We start from the raw sequence: 17,711 nt of genomic DNA, 5'->3' as shown, positions 1-17,711 counted from the left end.
AAAGTGCTGGGATTACAGGCGTGGGCCACCGCGCCCGGCCCCTGGCCTGTGATTTTTAATACATCCTTTAACTTCTCTGAGCTTTGGCCTCCTCACTTGCAAAATGGATACTATTACCAACCTCATAGAGCTGGACTGAGGATTGAGTGAAATAGTGCCCAATAGAGGAGCTGGCACAATACCTAAGAACACTGCCCCCCATAAATGACAGAGGCCCTGTCTTACTCCTTTCTCTCTAAGCTTCAGTTTCCATACAAGAGAAAAATTAGGGGGCAGGGATAGTACAGATCCTTCTAGCTTCCCAGGGTAGTTGTGAGTGTCTGATGAGATCATGTGTGTGAAATCACTCCCACCCCTAAGAATACGAAGTTTTAATCAATTTTATCAGGTCGGCACATTAGGGCCCTTCATCTGGTCCACAGTAGGGTGAGGAAGTATGGGCAGGAGTGGATTTGGTTTGATGTGAGATGAGATAAGGAAAGGCCCTGAGAACCCAGCTCTGTCCAGGACTGAGAGGAAACACCACTGATGAGTGCAACTGGAGGTGGCAGAGTACTGGGAGATGTTGCTCTCAATAAAGTAACGAGGCCGGGCGCGGTGCCTCATCCCTGTAACCCCAGCACTTTGAGGGGCTGAGGTGGGTGGATCACAAGGTCAGGAGTTCGAGACCAGACTGGCCAACATAGTGAAACCCCGTCTCTACTAAAAAACAAAAATTAGCTGGGCATGGTGGCACGTGCCTGTAGTCTCAGCTTCTCGGGAGGCTGAGGCAGGAGAATCGCTTGAACCTAGGAGGTGGAGGTTGCAGTGAGCCAAGATCGCACCACTGCACTCCAGCTTAGTAACAAAGTGAGACTTCGTCTAAAAGAAAGAAAGAAATGAGAAAAGCGGTGGATAGGAAACCAAGAAAATCTTCTGGCCTGGACACAAAGGAATGTTCCTGTCTGGGCTGTGCTGAGAGGGTGAGTGCTCTGACTGCTGCCTCCCAGATGAGCAGGGCAAGACCAGGAAACAAGTCCCCTACCCTGAGCTGGGCCCCTCCGTGCCCCACACCACCTTCTCAGGCCATACAGAAACAGACAGCATTGGGAGCGAGGATGAAGGAAAAAAACACGTAACCTTGCCCTGAAGATTATGCTTCTCATCCTAAAAACCAGACATCTTCATTTTTTAACTGCTGCCGGGAACTAGAAGAAAATTGATATTTTTTTCTCCTTTGAGGGAATTATAAGAATGTCTGGACTACTCAGTTGAAAGCTGGGTTAAAAACATGAAGTTAAGCTATACGGTTTTCTTAAGAGATCAAGAAATTCTTTCATTCTTTTCCTGCCATGTGCGGGATGTTATTGCTTTAGACTGAAAACACAGACTTTTAACTCAAGATTGGAGTGGGGGAAGCAGGAAAGCCAGAAAGCGCCTCCAACCTTGCGGGACTCTGGTTCCTCCACAACTGGGTCTTGGCTTCACAGAACCTTTAGCGCCTTCACTGTAGTGTCTCTCACCTCCTTGTTCTTCTGTGTCAGCCTGGGTCCAGGTCTTAAACTGGGGGAGAGGGCTCTGTTTTGTGTACAGGTTGTGTAATCATATACAGTGTCAAAGAAAAAAAATGTAGGGTTGACAATGGGCCCCGTACATTCTGAATTATAATCATCTGCTGACTGAATAAACTATCCCTGCGTAGTTGCCACTGATGATACTCTCAGGGTACAGATGAGGTAGAGGGGGACTCAGAGGGTTCAGAGTCCCTTGTTTGCTCAGAGCTTCCCCTGAGAGAGAACGAGAGCTGTGGATAGAATTGGAATGCCCCCGAACTCGGGGCTGTCCGCTCTGATGATCATGTTTACTCATGCTTTTCGGTGATTAGAGATCTTACCACTTGTAGATAATTATACTATATAAGAACACATCCAATAATGGGATACTACTCAGCAAGGAAGAGGAATAAATGTGCATGCAACATGATGCAGGACTCTCAGATGTATCACGTTAAGTGAAAGAAGCAAGACTCAAAAGGCTACATACTGTAGGATTCCATTTATGATATATTCTGGTTTTTTTTTTTTTTTTTTTTAAAGAGATGAGACCTTGCTCCTGCGCTTACCCATGCTGGAATTCAGTGGGTATTCACAAGCACGACTGCACTACTGATCAGCACAGGAGTTGTACCTGCTCTGTTTTTTGACCTAGGCTAGGTCACCCCTCCTCAGGCTACCTGGTGGTCCCTCGCTCCCAGGAGGTCACCACATTGTTGCTAAACTTACTGCAGACACCTGATCAGGAGGGCACACTCGACTCCAGAACTCCTGGGCTCAAGCCATCCTCCCGAGTAACTGGGACTACAGGCATATGCCACAGCACCCGGCTTATGAGATATTCTGGAAAAGCCAAAACGATAAGAACAGAAAACAGATCACTGGTTGACAAGGGCTGGGGAAAGGGACTGACTCCAAAGGGGCCTGAAGGATTGTCTGGGGCGATGGAACTCTTCTGTGTCTTCTTTGCTGTGGTGGTTACATGACTACAGGTGTGTAGGTGTCAGGACTCATAGGACTGCACACTAAAAAGTCCACTGCACTCTGTGTAATTACACCTCACTAAACATGACATTAACAAAGATTGACGATTTATATGTTGGAGTGTTTAGAATAAGGTATACAGATGTTTGCGAGTTATTTATGAAGTATTAAAAATAAGATTTATCAGAGGATTCATAGATATATGGTGAGGTATGCGATAAATCAAGTACAGTAGATTATTAATGCTAGAATGTAGGTGGTAGTTATATGGATATTCACTGTATGATTATTTCAACTTTATATGAAACGTATTAATAAGAAAATGTTGGTAAACAGTTTAAAATACATCTAATGCATTTTCTTCACCATGTATACCATTTAGAGGGTTGCTTGTAGACCCTCACACTTGCTTTCATATTCTCTGCTGAGTTCAAGAGTATTCTCCCTCTCCCCTTCAAACCATGCTAACAGGAGTAAAGTTTCCGCTTGGTCCAGAGGGGAAGAGCTCTTGGGGTTCTGTGCTGACTCACTTACGTGAATTTACTGTCTTCCCTTTGATACAGTTATCAGCAAGCAAATCCTTTATGGTGTTTTTTTTTACTTGCTTGAAAATTGAAGGACTGGATTAATTTCACTCAATTTGTAACGAACCTCAGGGAACAAGCTTTGGGCAGCAGCAATTCAAAGTGTTGCCAAGTATCTCAGACTGTTTTTCCTGATAGAGCCTGGTTCTTTCTGCAGGCTCAGGCTTTGGTGCCTCTTTTCATCCCACCCTGTAATGGAGATAAGTGCTAAGACATCTGCTCCCAAGCATAAGAACCTCTCTGATGCCTCAGAAACCAGGCACCCCAGGAGCCAGCCCTTGAGGGGACTGGAAATGGTCCTGTTTCCAAATCACCCTCTGTTTGGTGGAGGATGAAAAGATCTCCCCTTCAAAGGGTGTGTGAGGGATAGTTTTTTTGAAAATAGATACGCATACCTTCTCCCGATTACCCTGACCTTTGGAATAGCCCAGTTTCCATCTGGAAACAGAGAGGGCAACACAGCGTGGCTGCAGAGTCACAGACGTCGGTCTCCATAAGTAAGTACACAGACAGTTCAGTTCGCACCCAGTACAATCCGCTTTACAATTAGAATCATTTTAAAATATTTAAGTGAATCAGATTAGTTACACCTAAAGTGCCCCAAACTCTACAAGCTTTCATTTGGATTTTGGTATACAGATCCTGTCTGAAGAAATTTATTGCTATTTATGCACATAAAAAGTTACCCAAGTTATGTTGCAAAATGAAACAGTAAGTTGTAGAACATGGTATTATTATGATCTCATTAAAAAATATACTTAGCTCAACACTTTGGGATGCCAAGATGGGAAAATTGCTTGATCCTACAAGTTCAAGACCAGACTGGGCAACATAGCGAGACTTTGTCTCTACAAAAAATTAAAAATTAGCTGGGCCTGGTGGCACATGCATGTGGTCCCAGCTACCTGGGAGGCTGAGGTGGGAAGATGACTTGAGCCCAGGGGTTCAAGGCTGCAGTGAGGCTCCACACCCCTGGCTGACGCAATGAGACCCCATGTCAAAAAAAAAAAAAGTTTTAGGGTTTTAGCTCTTATTTTTAATGTTTAAAATAATTATTTAACTTAATGGGCTATAATCTATCACCATCATTGCTTATTTGATGCTCACATTGTCCCAGTTTTGCCAGTAGAAGCCCCTCCAAGGCAGCTCCCAAATCCTTTTGACAGATTCCCTTAATTTTTTGAACACTTCTTTATTTTCTGGCACAAGATGTTTCAGGCTCATCATGTGCTTTAACTGCTCCAGCCCTAGAATCAGCATTTTTCCGGGCAGCCCTCATTTCTTTTGGTGTGAGTGACATTTAAAAATCAAGATCTGGGTACTGGGTTGCTCATTGCTATCGGGCATTACTGCTTCTAGGTCCTTTGAGTGGACAGAGCTAGGAAATAACTGTCTGTCAATCTAGATTATTCTAATTCCACTGCAACAAACAGGATTCTTTTTTGTCTTCACTCATTTTATATTTGTTACCTGCCTTCTCCCACAGCGAGAACTCTGGCTCCCACTACGTCATTCGGTACTTGTTTGCTTAGTTCTACAATATACAAAATAGTTTTAGAATTGTTATAATTGTGGTCTACAAAAAGCAAATCTGCTAAACGGAGTTTAAGATTATTTTTATTACTTTTTTTTTTTTTTTTTTTGNTTTTTTTTTTTTTTTTTGGTTTTTAACTGAGAATATTTAGCACAAGTATTGTGTTCAAATGTTACTTGGATTAATTCATTTCTTTTTCTTCCTTGTAGTTGTGCTATTCATTCGAAATACAGTTAATTGGTTTCTGTTTGCGTTCAATTTGCATTTTTTCTCATACCTGTTTATTTAATTTTATTTTTGAATGTGTAGAGAATGGATAATGTTTTAAAACAAAAACTATACAAAAATAGATTTATATGTTATATTTTACAAAAGAAATGGGAGTGCTATGCTGTACAGGGTCAGGGCCGGGAATTCTAGGTGACTTTTTCTCTGTTGTATGTTTCTGTATTGTTTGATTTTTATACAACATGGGCATGTTGGCTTTGTATCAGATGAAAACAAAATCAAGACTTACTTTTTGATGCTACTGCCCAAGCTCAAAGTTTGGACAACTGTAGGAGGAGGGCAGGAGGGGCAAGGTGTGTGCATGTAGTTAACATACTGTTATGCAGCGAAACAATGTCTTGGATCTTGCTATTTCAGAGGAAAACCTGGTGGTCCTATGTGGGTTGAATCTAGGGTAACATCTTTCGAGATGCTTTTCATTCCCTAAGATCCTCCTTACCCCCAACTTCATACACTAGCTTAATGCTTCTGGGAAAATTGGCTTTTCTGGTAATTTTTTGCTACCAACCAGAGACCAAGTTATCATTCCAGTGATTAACTTGAGGACTCTTTAGATCCCTCACCAAACAAACCACCTGAGAATTACAGACTTCAGAACCCATCGAGGCTTTGAGTTCTCTATTCCCCTGCTGTTTTCATTTTCTTTTTTAGGTTTGTTAGTTGTCTTTATATTTGCTGCGGCCTCCTCTCCTTTCCTTTTCCCTCCACACCCTCTCTTTTGTCCATCTTTGGCTGGAGACAGCTAAGACATCTGTCCAGATCATGTACGTACAAAGAGAGCACTTTCTCAAGCAACGGAATTGAGTTATTCAAAGTACCTTCCATTCTCCAGTTTCCCATCGTTTTTCTTCCTTGACAGTATAAACTGGAATTGGACATTTGGCAATTGTACCCATGGATTTAATCATTCAGGCAGGAAGGAGGAGGGTAAGCCTTCTACAGAAGCAATTAGTCTTCTGAATGATGAGAAAATAGGTAACACCATGTTTGAAGGCATGTAAATAACTTTTATGTCAGTATAAACACTAGGGTTCCTAAAACAAAATGCAGTATCATTCTCTGTAATTGGCAGATCTGTTGGTAAACAAGATTCAGGACTGGGGAGAAGCCCAGGCCTTGTGGGGCCCAGCTGGCTGTTAGTGGGCAAATTTAGCAGGTGTCTAGACTGAAACCCAGGAAAATATGTGACCTATGAATTACACAGAATATTCCAAAAGGCTTCTCTCTGTTTTATACTTAGGGTAACCCCCTCACTGACCTCCTCTCAAATCTTTAAGCTTATAGCTTAATGGAAACAGAAACCAAGAGAGGAATTTGCCTGGTACATTCTTCTCTGCTTCAGAGCAGTGAAGTCCAGTCTGAAGGCTAAAATCGCAGCACAAAGGACTTGTCAGTCAGTAGCAATTCCGATGGTCAGAATAGCACCAAGAGACCAAATCAACGAGTTGGGAAAGGCAGCAACACAGTTTCTGCTGTGGTCTAGGACATAGTGCTGTGGTCTAGCAACCATAGTGCTTCCCCATGCCCGTACAAAATCCCAGAGGGGAGGAGACCCGGGGAGAAACATGAGTGCCGTCAAGGCCTGACCCTTGCCAGCTAACAGGTAAGCCAGGACAGAAAGCCGATAGGAAGCTGGGCTGCTCTGTAAATTGACGCTGGATCTCTCTGCAGGCCAGGGCCATCTGCAGAGTGGGTGGCCTTATGCAGCTGGAGGACTCTGGGAAAGCTGCCCGCATATTCTTCCTATTCCAGGCCCCTCTGTCTCCCTGAGATCTTGGCCTTAGCTTCTCATTTGAAGACAGAGGTATTTAGAAGAAAATCTAAGAGCTTTTCTGTGAATCAGAGTGGCTTCCAGAGCTGCACATGCAGTGAGGAGTAGCCAGCTAGGTTCTTACCTCCTTGCATAGAATTGTCAGCCCAGAATAGCGGCAGACAGGAGAGCTCTCCTTCAAAGTTAAACCCACAGCCCGAAACGGTCCAGCGCGTGGTCTGTGGCAGTCAGACTGCTGCCTGACCAGGTCCCCTTGCCCAGTCACAATTAAGAATGCCATCAAACTGAGTCAGGAAAACGGCCAAGGAAGTGAAACAAGACATTTAAGTCCCATTCACACTGGGAGATAGTCACCAGTGGTATCTTTGAGACAGCAGATTCCCTAATCTCAAGTATGTGTCAGCTTTGTCACTGTTGTCTTTTCAGTGGGATAGAGAAAACTCATTTCCATTCCTTTGATTGGAGTCCACAAAAAGTGCTAACCAGCAGCCCCCTCCATCAGAGCTCTACCTAACAGAGTTCAGCTGGTTTTCTTTTTTGAGACAGCATTTGCTTTGTCAACTAAGCTGGAGTGCAGTGGCATGATCACAGATCAGTGTAACCTCCAACTGATGCGCTCAATCAATCCTCCTGCCTCAGCCTCCTGAGTAGCTGGGATTACAGGCACATACCGCCATGCTCATTAATTAAAAAAAAAAAAAAAAGGTTTCTAGAGATGGGATCTTGCTATGTTGCCAGGCTGGTCTCTAATTCCTGGCCTTGGCCTCCCAAAGTGATCCTTCTACCTTGGCCTCCCAAAGCACTGGTATTACAGGCATAAGCCACCACACCAGGCGAGAGTTCAACTTTTTAAAGAGGTGAAACAATAATTCCACATGGGCTCTGCCATCTGGTTGCATCTACTTGTACTGAAAACACCTGGAAGTCCTCTGTGGGGGCAAACACTCTGTTTTCCCAGAAGAACAGGAGTCCCACCCCTATGGCGTAGATTGGTTTTTTCCTGGGTGCGTCTGTGTTGCCTCCTGTGTGGTGTGGTGCCAGCCAGCTGAGTGTGAGGGTGGGGTGCCTGGCTGAGGAAACGGGGATGTCTTCTCCAGCATGATGTTGATCCTGTTATTTTGGGAAACATTCCGGAGGTGGCAATGGTAAGCCCGTCATACTGCCTCAAATGCCACTGTTGCCATTTGCAGGCCCTCAGTTCCCGATAAGCTACATTGCCAGGCACCGTGCTAGGCACCTGACATTTCATGTCTCTTAATCCCCTCAGTAACAAATGTGATGTCACTGTAATAACCATTTAAGGTTGAGGAGGACACTCGGGGAGGTGGAATAAATCGCGCCCAGGCCAACAGGTTAGAAGCTGTTGAAGTAAGACTTGAAGCCACATCTCCCGGTCGTCAAAGCTTGTGTACTTTCCAGGGTTTCTTTCCTTAAAGCCCCCTACCCCCAACTGTGCAGACCGAAGGGGAGGAGGACTCACGGGGCACCCAGTTATCCGTGCCTGCCTCTCCTTCCCATGCCCTGCCCCGGCCCTGCTGTCGTCATGCAGGAGGCCCAGGCACCCACGGAGCTATTGCTCTGTCTGAACTCCTCTTTACCTGGGCAGGTCACAGGTAAGCAGCTTCACAGGTTTCCGGGGCACCAGATAGGCCCTCCTCCCAAATGTCTGCTCAGCATCACACATGTGTGTCTTTGCAGTAATCTTTGGCCTCTTTTAAAATTCAGATATTCCTAAGAAGGGTAACACAGTACTGTTCTCATACCTTGCTTTGATTATTTGTTTTTATTCTACTGCTATGGACTAGAAAAGAAAATAATCTAAATATTTCATTACAGATTCTGGGGTGAAAGACCGAAGTGAGGAAGGCATAGGGGAGATGGACTTTGAGATGCATTGCTTTAAGTTTGGTTTTGATGGACCCCAAATGGTTATTGAGTAGATGAGGGCCAGGTATTTTGCTAAGGGTGATGAGCATGCAGAGCATATTACAGATTGGTTCTGGGAGATTTGAATATGGTCCGGGTATTAAATAACATGTGGGGATTATTGTCATTTTATTAGGCAGTTATGTAGAAAATGTCCTTATTTTTTAGAGAAGCTCTTACTAAAATATTTAGTGTAGAGATGTCATAATGTCCGATTTATTTTTAAATGTTTCAACTGGAATGCAGATTAAGTAAATATGGCAAAATGTTAACAATGGTTCAATTTAGTTGATGGATATATGGGATTCTATATGGGATTCATTATACTATTTTCTCAACTTTACTGAATGAAAATTTTCATAATAAAAAGTAAAACGAAAACAAATGAGCAAACAAACAAAACAACCCCAAAACCCAAAACTTTCCATTAGCTCAAAATCCAAGTTCTATTGCAAAGATGACAATTAGGTTTTGTAGTAAGCAGAATTTGAAGATGGCCACATGATTCTTGTCCCCAGCATACAGGCCCTGTGTAATTTTCTCCCCTTAGGTATAAATATGATGAGATTTTACTTCTGTGATTAGATTAGGTTATATGGCAAAGCTGAGAGATTTTGCAAATATAATTAAAGTCTTTGATCAGTCCATTTTTAACTAATCAAAAAAGAGATTATCCTGGATGGGCTGACCTAATCAGGTGAGCCCTTTACATAAGAGCCTATAAGCAGCAAAAGATCCTTGCTGGCCTGGAGGAAGCAAACTGCCATGTTGTGGAGAGGGTCATGTGGCAGGGAACAGTGGGTGGCCTTTAGTTGCTGAAGGCCTTGGGCCTACAACTGCAAGGAACTAAATTCTGTCCACAACCATTGAGCTTGGAAAAAGACCCTGAGCCTCAGATGAGATTGCAGCCTCAGAGGATACCTTGATGGCAGCCTTGGGAGACCCTGAGTAGAGAATCCAGCTAATTCATGCCCATGGAAGTTATAAGATTAAAAAAAAGTATGTTGTTGTAAGACAATAAACTTGTGGTAAGTGTTACAAAGCACTGGAAAGCAAATATAAATTTCAAACAATGAGGCAATTCTAATTGATTAGACATGGCAGCCTAAGGTACTGGATTGGAAAGGATTCCAAGCCAGAGCCTGGTTTCCTTGGGAGAAAAAGAGAGCTGTGGTTAACAATGTCTGCACAGGCGTGGAAATGGAGAGAGGTAGCACATGTCCCTCCTATTGCCATTCAAGGTCCCTCTGTGTATTTAAAGGGAAGGGGTTTACTAACTTATTTTTCTTAATGGCAGAATAACCCCAGTGGGTTATAAAACTTGAGTCCTCAAGCTGAAGGGATTGCTGACCTATGAGAAAAGCTTCAGAGAAAGAAGACAGGAAACATTATCAAAGCAGATTTTAGCAGTTGCAAAATATTGTTGAGGGCCAGCCTTGCAGGCTGTTGTTTGCAGTAATAAGCTTCCTTCCCTTGCAGATGTCTTTGCTCTTTCTTCCTTTCCACTTTCTCTAATTTGCTGCCTGTAAACACGCACAGATCTTTTGTGAGTTGGAAAAAGCACCCCTCCAAAGATGTCACTTGATCCTGTTCCTATTTCTAAGTCACACCGACTCTCATGCAGCAGGGCTCTTGACCAACCTGGAAGAATGTCAGAATTCCTTCCTTAGACACTATGCCAAAGAGGTCAGCACCAGCCTGCTTAATATCGAGCTTACATTCAACATCGATTAAGATATCATTTTGTACGAAAACTGTGCAGAAATCAGTGCAGTATTCAGATGTTAGTCTCAACATTTAAGTAAATCTCTGTGGTAAAGCAGGCTGTTCGCGTATAGTTCTTGTTTTAAGAGTGGAGGTCGACTTCTCATCCGTACTAGTGAAACCATGCAGATGTGTAATCCAGCCTTTCTCAGTGACACATTCCACCACGGAGGCATTGTATTAAAAATGTAGGATCACAGCTATTTTCATATAGATAGAGAATGAGGTTTCACAAAAACTGTAGTTTCAGGTAGGCACAAGTAAAAGAAACATGCTCAAGAAGGTAAAGGCCCTGAGAAAGTTACTGACAGCTTCTTCAGTTATTTCAAAGAAAAAGAAGTATTCTGCTTAGTGCAGGTTACTTCCTTGTCTTTGAATTGTCATTTGGAATCCAACCAGCCCAGCTTGTCTCCTAAACTAGTAGACCGTGACTATGTTGGACACATGTTCCTAAACCACTCATTCATCTTAATGTAACTGTCTATACCAGGAGGTTTTAACACATAAGGAGGCGTTGCCAACCTATAACTAGGCATAAAGAACACTGTGTGATGAGCTTCTTTTTTTAATTTTTGAGTTGGAGTTTTGCTCTTGTTGACCAGGCTGGAGTGCAGTGGTGTGATCTCTGCTCACTGCAACCTCTGCCTCCTGGGTTCAAGCGATTCTCCAGCCTCAGCCTGTCAAGTAGCTGGGATTACAGGTGCCCGCCACCACATCCGGCTAATTTTTGTATTTTTAGTAGAGGCAGGGCTTTACCATATTCTTCAGCCTGGTCTTGAACTCCTGACCTCGGGTAATCTGTTCACCTCGGCCTCCCAAAGAGCTGGGATTACAGGGGTGAGCCACCGCACCTGGCCTGTGTGATGGACTTCTAATGAGAAGAGCACCTAGCACATAAACCAGGGCTTGTCACATGTTGCCTCAGGACACTGGTATTATACATTTAAAATTCAAAGAATAAATTGCCAGCATGTAAATTTGAGAGCTTTCACATAGAAGTCAGTATTTCTTGCTTTTTTTGAAAAATTGGAAAATCTTTCACCCTGTACCCCATTCCTCATGGAAACCTTCTGATGGCATTGATGGCGGGTGCCCCACTGTGACGGGACACATTTGCCCACTTGCTGCACTCTCCACGGCTCCCTATTGCTTCCTCATACCGAGGCCAAACGTCAGCTGTAATTTATCATCATGGTTTCACTATCACTTTTCTTTCTAAAAGGAAGAAAGTGAACCTTCCTTATCCCTGTGAAAACAGACCCCTTTCACTCATTCATCTTGGCAGCTCCTACAGCCATTTGAATTTGCAACGTCTGAGATACATAAACATCTCCAGAAACAGACACACACAAGTTTGTCACTTGTTCACGGGAAATGGTCTTGGCATACATTTGGAACTCTTTGTCAGTCTCAGATTACTCCAGCGCTAAAAACTCCCTTTCAGTTAGAGTTCCTGTCTACTCAGCTGTGAGTTTGATAATCTAAGAAGCATATAACTGGGTCCTTTAAAGGAAATATGACTCACTGGTCCTTGACTTTCACCTCATCCAGCTACACGGCTCATAACCTGTTTGATTCAGATGCTCCATTTTTTCCCCACTCTAATAAACAAAAATTCCAATCCACATGACCCCTCAACCCACAGAAATATTTATTTGTGTTTTCCATCCAGATGGAGAAGTAAAGAGGCCCTGTGGCCCTGTCTTGCTCACCACTCGAGACAAAATGGATCCAGTTACGTGTAATTAGGATAGGGCTGGGAGAGAAAGAGGAGAGAGGGGAGAAAATACGAAAGTCTCCTGGGAAAGGGAGCACAGGCAGGGGGAAGACAGAAGAGGGAAGGACAGGGGAAGATCTGCAGGGCGCAAGACACGGGCGCACAGCGGGCAAGTGTGGAGAACAAAGGCAGAGGGTGGCAACACCCGCCGGGCACTCACGGTTGAGCTGCCGCCTCCGGATCCTGTCCCTCCATGGCCTGTTTCTGATCCAGTGTAATCGCGAAGGTAACACCATGGTCCCCAGAGAGCGGCCTAAAACCTGCTCATGGCAAAGGGACAGAAGGGTCTTGCAGCGATCCCGGAAGTTAAGTCCAGACGTATAAAAATGAAAAAGAAAACGTAAACCTCTTTTTTTTTTTTTTTTTTTTTAAAGTATTTGAGGTTTCCGTTGACTTCTTTTATCTTGTAACTTGCCTTGCCTTTCCTTCCCTTAACTCCCGACTGGCCCGAAGGCAGCTGCTGTGCTGGGCTGCCCTGGCCTCCCGTGCCATGTTTTATGCATGAAGATGATGGGGCGGTAATTTATTCGAGCAGAGACGATCCCTGGGCTCCTGTGTCTGCCCTCACGTCAGAGGAGCCGGGCGATGGCCGGGGGAGGCAGGTGCGTCTGAATGCTCGGAGGCATGGCCTGAAATGGGAATCCCTCTCTGCAGGCAGAAATGAAGAGCAGAGCTTTGCTGCCAGAGCTGAATCACAGCGGCACCCCTTACATTTTGGGGTGCATTATTTATTTACTGCTGGGCCTCTGGTACCTAGATTAGTGTCTGGTAAGTGAGCAGTAAATATTTGTTGAATGAAAGAATGATTCGGTGATAACTAACACAAGTGATTTCCTGCACATACCTTCCTTTTCACCAGTTAGTCTGCCCAATGCACTGTTTTCAAGTATGTCTATTTGAATTTTCTCACCCATTGTTTTTCTCCACCTATGATCACACTTGCCCCCCCGCCTACCTATTCACACTTCAAAACCTTACTTTTCCATGAGGCTTTTCTGAAGCCACAGACATACGGCTGTCCTCCACATATCTGTCACCTGCGGCTGGCCCACGTCTGCGTCTGCACTGCCTGAATTTGTTAGGCCTTTTGTGTGTTCTATGGTTTCTTTCAAGGCATACATCCAGGCTGGCCGAGGTAGCTCACACCTGTAATGCCAGCACTTTGGGAGGCTGAGGTAGGAGGATCACTTGAGGCCAGGGCAACACAGTGGACCCTATCTCTACCAAAAAATTTAAATTAGTTGGTCATGATGTGTGTCTGAGTCCCAGCTACTCAGGTGGCTGAGGCAGGAGGAACTCCTGAGGCCAGAGTTCAAGGTTGCAGTGAGCTAGCTTGCACTATTGCTCTCCAGCCTGGCCAACAGAGCAAGATCCTGTCTAAAGAGAAAAGAAAAAAAATTTCCCACATTTGAATAGTAAGCTTCTTGGTGGTAAGAACTGTATATTCCTCTTTCTGAGCTGCAACGTACAGGGGTTTACATGGGGAACTGGGACATCAAGGGGTGGTTTGGGGCAGTTTTAGTCAGCCCCCCAAATTTCCGTTAGCTCGTCCTCAAACTTCCCCATGTAAAAATACACTCTAAATACATTATGTTGGCTATAATACAAGCCTTAGGTGCTCCAGCGTCTTCCAAACATGTGGCTGTGCTGAAGCCTCTCTTACGTGGACATTATGAAGCTGCCCCTGGCAGGGAAAGCTCAGGACATTGACTACTTATTTTGTTTCAGGCTTTTCCTCTGTGCAATGTCAGATTGCTCCAGAGAACAGAAAGTTATTTTTCAAGGCCTCAGGAGTAGTCTTGCCCTGAAGATGACACTGAAAAAAGTGACACCCAAGTTACCAAATTTAGCCCAAGATAACCCATAAACTTGCTGACGGCAGAAACTCCGTCATCTATCTTTTGCGTCTCTCGTGGTGCCGCAAGCAGAGGAACTGGGGGAAACTGCGGAGAGATGGGAGTCGAGGCTTGTAATTGCAGCTGACCAGATGAGTGCTTTAGGCACGTCTCTTCGTCTCGGTGTCTTGTTTGCTTCAGTTAAAATGGGAATGATCTACAGATTTCAGAGTTTCAAGACGGTATGAAATCAAGTAACCCTTTAGGAATTGGTGGGGTATTGGACTGGCATCCAAGAGCTCAGGCTCCTCTTCTGTCCCTGTGTCTGGTGGTAAAGAGAGTACATTCCAGAGCAGAAATGCCTGGGTGCAAGCTCTTAGCAGCCTATTTAGTGTCTTCATGACATTGACATCCTATGCCTCAGTCTCCTAATCTGTAAAATGGGGATAAGAATGAGGGCTGCTGCCTTAGGGTTACACTGATGACTTCATGAGTAAATACATGCTAAGGACTAAGAACTGTGTTTAGCATAGAAGAATTTCTCAATGTTTTCAGCAGTTATTACTAACTAGCCATGCAACTTCATGACAGTTGGCAAATTCCCTGGGCCTCTGTTTCCTTATCTGCAGTATGAGGGGTTCTGGGACACTTTATATCAGAAGTCCTGTGTATTCGTTTCCTACTGCTGCTATAACAAATTATCACAAATTTAAAGGCTTAGAACAACACAGATTTATTATCTTTTGGTTCTGAAAGTCAGAGTCTGAAATGGATCTTACGGGGTGAAAGCCAGCATATAGGCAGAGCTGCATTCTTTCTGGAGGCTCTGGGGGAGGGTCTGTTCCTTGCCTTTTCCAGCTTGTAAAGGCCTTTATATTCCATAAAAGTATTTCCCGAGTGTCTTTGTTCACTTGAGGGACCATTGCTCTGTGCCGTTACATCAACTGGCAATTGCAGGTTATGTGGGGCATTCCCCATAATTACTGTTGAATATAAGCAATTGCTTGTGGATCTTGATCCCTTACAATGTGCCAGCTCCCCAAGACTCATTTTCTGAATTAGGGGGGAAGGTAGAGACCAAAATTAAGACAAAATCTACGTAAGGCAGCCAATGAGGTCTTCGTGACTGTTGACACTGAGCACAATTCCCTAGAATGGCAAATGCAGCATGAGAAAACTATATTTGGTAGACTGGACCAAGCAGAAGAAAACAATTCAGAGCTTAAAGACTAGTCTTTTGAACTAACACAATCAGACAAAAATTAAGGAAAAATAATTTAAAAAAATGAATAAGTCTTCAAAAATGATTATATAAAGCAACCAAACTTATGAATTATTGGCATTCCTGGGAGAGAAGGAGAAAAAAATAAACACCCTCGAAAATATGTTTGATGGGAAAATGCAAGAAAATTTTCCTAATCTTGCTAGAGAGGTAGACATCCAGATACAAAAAAATCCAGAGAACACCTGTGAGTTACTATACAAAATGAACATCCCTGAGGAATGCAGTCACCAGGCTGTCCAGGGTCAATGCTAAAGAAAAAATGTTGAAGACAGTTAGAGAAAAAGGACAGATGACATATTAAAGGAACACCATCGGGCTAACAATAGATGTTTCAGAAAAAAACCTTACAAGACAAGAGAGACTGGGGACCTGTAGTCAGTATTCCAAAAGAAAAATTTCAACCAAGAATTTCGTATCCCACCAAACTAAGCTTCATAAACAAAGAGAAATACAATCTTTTCCAGGCAAGCAAGTGCTAAGGGATTTTTTTTTTAATCACTAGAAAAGCTTACAAGAGATCCTTAAGAGAGTTTTAAACATGGAAACAATAGAGCAATGCCTGCTACCACAAAAATCGACTCAAGTACGTAGCCAACAGACTCAATAAAGCAGTCACACAATAGAAACTACAAAGCAATCAGATATCAGCTTCACAGTAAGGTCAATCAATATTAACCTTGAATGTAAATGGCCTAAACGCCCCACTTAAAAGGCATAAACCGGCAACTTGGATAAAAAAAACAAGACCCATCTGTCTGCTGTCTTTAAGAGACCCATTTCACACATAATGACACCCATAGGTGCAAAGTAAAGGGTTGGGAAAACATCTACTACACAAATGGAAAACTGGAAACAGTGGTGATCACATAAAACAAAGTTTAAACCAACAACAATAAAAAAGACAAAGAAGGGCACTACACAATGATAAAGAATTCAATTCAGCAAGAAAGCTTTACTAAATATATGCACACCCAACATTGGAGCACCCAGACTCATAAAAATGTACTTCTAGACTGATGAAAAGACTCATACAGCCACACAGTAATAGTTCAGGACTTCAACAACACACTGGCAGCATTAGACAGATCTTTGAGGCAGAAAACTAACAAATTCTAGATTTAAACTTGATACTTGACCAGTTGGCCCTAACAGACATCTACAGAACCTCCACTGATTAATGACAGAATACACATTCTTCTCATCTGCATATGAAACATGTTTCAAAATCAACCACATGCTTGGCCATAAAGCAAGTCTCAATAAATTAAAAAAAAAATCAAAATGATATCCACAATACTCTCAGACCACAGTGAAATAAAAATAGAAATAAATACCAAGAAGATGTCTCAAAACCACACAATTACATGGAAATTACACAACTTGCTCCTGAATGACTTTTCAGCAAACAACAAAATCAAGGAAGAAATCAAAAAATTATTTGAAATAAATGAAAACAGAGACACAACATACCACAATCTTTGGGTGCAGCAAAAGCAGTGTTAAGAGGAAGCTTATAATACTAGATGCCTACCTCAAAAAGTCAGAAATATCTCAAATTAAAAATCTAGTATCACATCTAAAGGAACTAGAAGAACATGACCTAATTAACTCCAAAGCTAGTAGAAAAAAAATAACTAAAATCAGAGCAGAACTGAATGAAATTGAGACCCCAAAATTCATACAAAGAATCAGTGAAAGCAAAAGTTGGATATTTGAAAGGATAAACAAGATTCATAGACCACTAGCTAGATTGACAAAAGAGAAGATCCAAACAAGCACAATCAGAAACAACAATGGTGACATTACAACTAATCCAGCAGAAATACAAAAGATCCTCAGAGACTATTATGACTACATCTATGCACACAAAGTAGAAAATCCAGAAGAAATGGAAACATTCCTAGAGAAACACAATCTCTTCAGATTGAATCAGGAAGAAATTGAAATAGAACAATATCGACTTCTGAAATTGCATCAGACTTTAAAAAACTATCAACCAAAAAAACCTCCAGGCTAGATGGATTCACAGCTGAATTCTACCAGAAGTATGAAGAAGAGCTGATACCTATTCCACTGAAACTATTCCAAAAAATTGAGGAGAAGAGACTCCTCCCTAGCTGTATTAGTCAGTTCTCATGCTGCTAAAAAAAGACATACCTGAGACTGGGTGATGCATATAGAAAAAGATATTTAATGGACTCACAGTTCCACATGGCTGGGGATGCCTCATCATGGCAGGAGGCAAAGGAGAAGCAAAGGCACATCTTACAGGATGGGAGGCAAGGGGGCTTATTCAGGGGAACTCCCATTTATAAAGCCATCAGATCTCATGAGACTTATTCACTGCCATGAGAACAGTTTAGGGGAAACTGTCGCCCTGATTCAATTATCTCCACCTGGCCCACCCTTGACACGTGGGGTTACAGCCAAA

The 17,711-nt window shown here is 43.0% G+C and overlaps 1 protein-coding gene across 1 annotated transcript in view; it reads right to left on the bottom strand.

Annotated features, from left to right (window-relative positions):
* The window catches only part of RIPOR2 (RHO family interacting cell polarization regulator 2), a 234,457-nt gene extending 221,718 nt beyond the window's left edge, over nt 1–12,739 (bottom strand). The window contains exon 1 of the mRNA XM_017505228.2: nt 12,321–12,739. Within this exon, the coding sequence (XP_017360717.1) occupies nt 12,321–12,396 (76 nt within the window). The 5' untranslated portion in view covers nt 12,397–12,739. The remainder of the gene's footprint in view (nt 1–12,320) is intronic.
* Between the last annotated feature and the right edge of the window lie 4,972 nt (nt 12,740–17,711).

The sequence above is a fragment of the Cebus imitator genome, unplaced genomic scaffold (genome assembly GCF_001604975.1).
Source record: "Cebus imitator isolate Cc_AM_T3 unplaced genomic scaffold, Cebus_imitator-1.0 Scaffold335, whole genome shotgun sequence".
In the NCBI taxonomy this organism is placed as follows: domain Eukaryota; kingdom Metazoa; phylum Chordata; class Mammalia; order Primates; family Cebidae; genus Cebus; species Cebus imitator.
The sequence above is the reverse complement of the archived record's forward strand: the minus strand, read 5'-3'. Positions and strand labels throughout refer to the sequence as shown.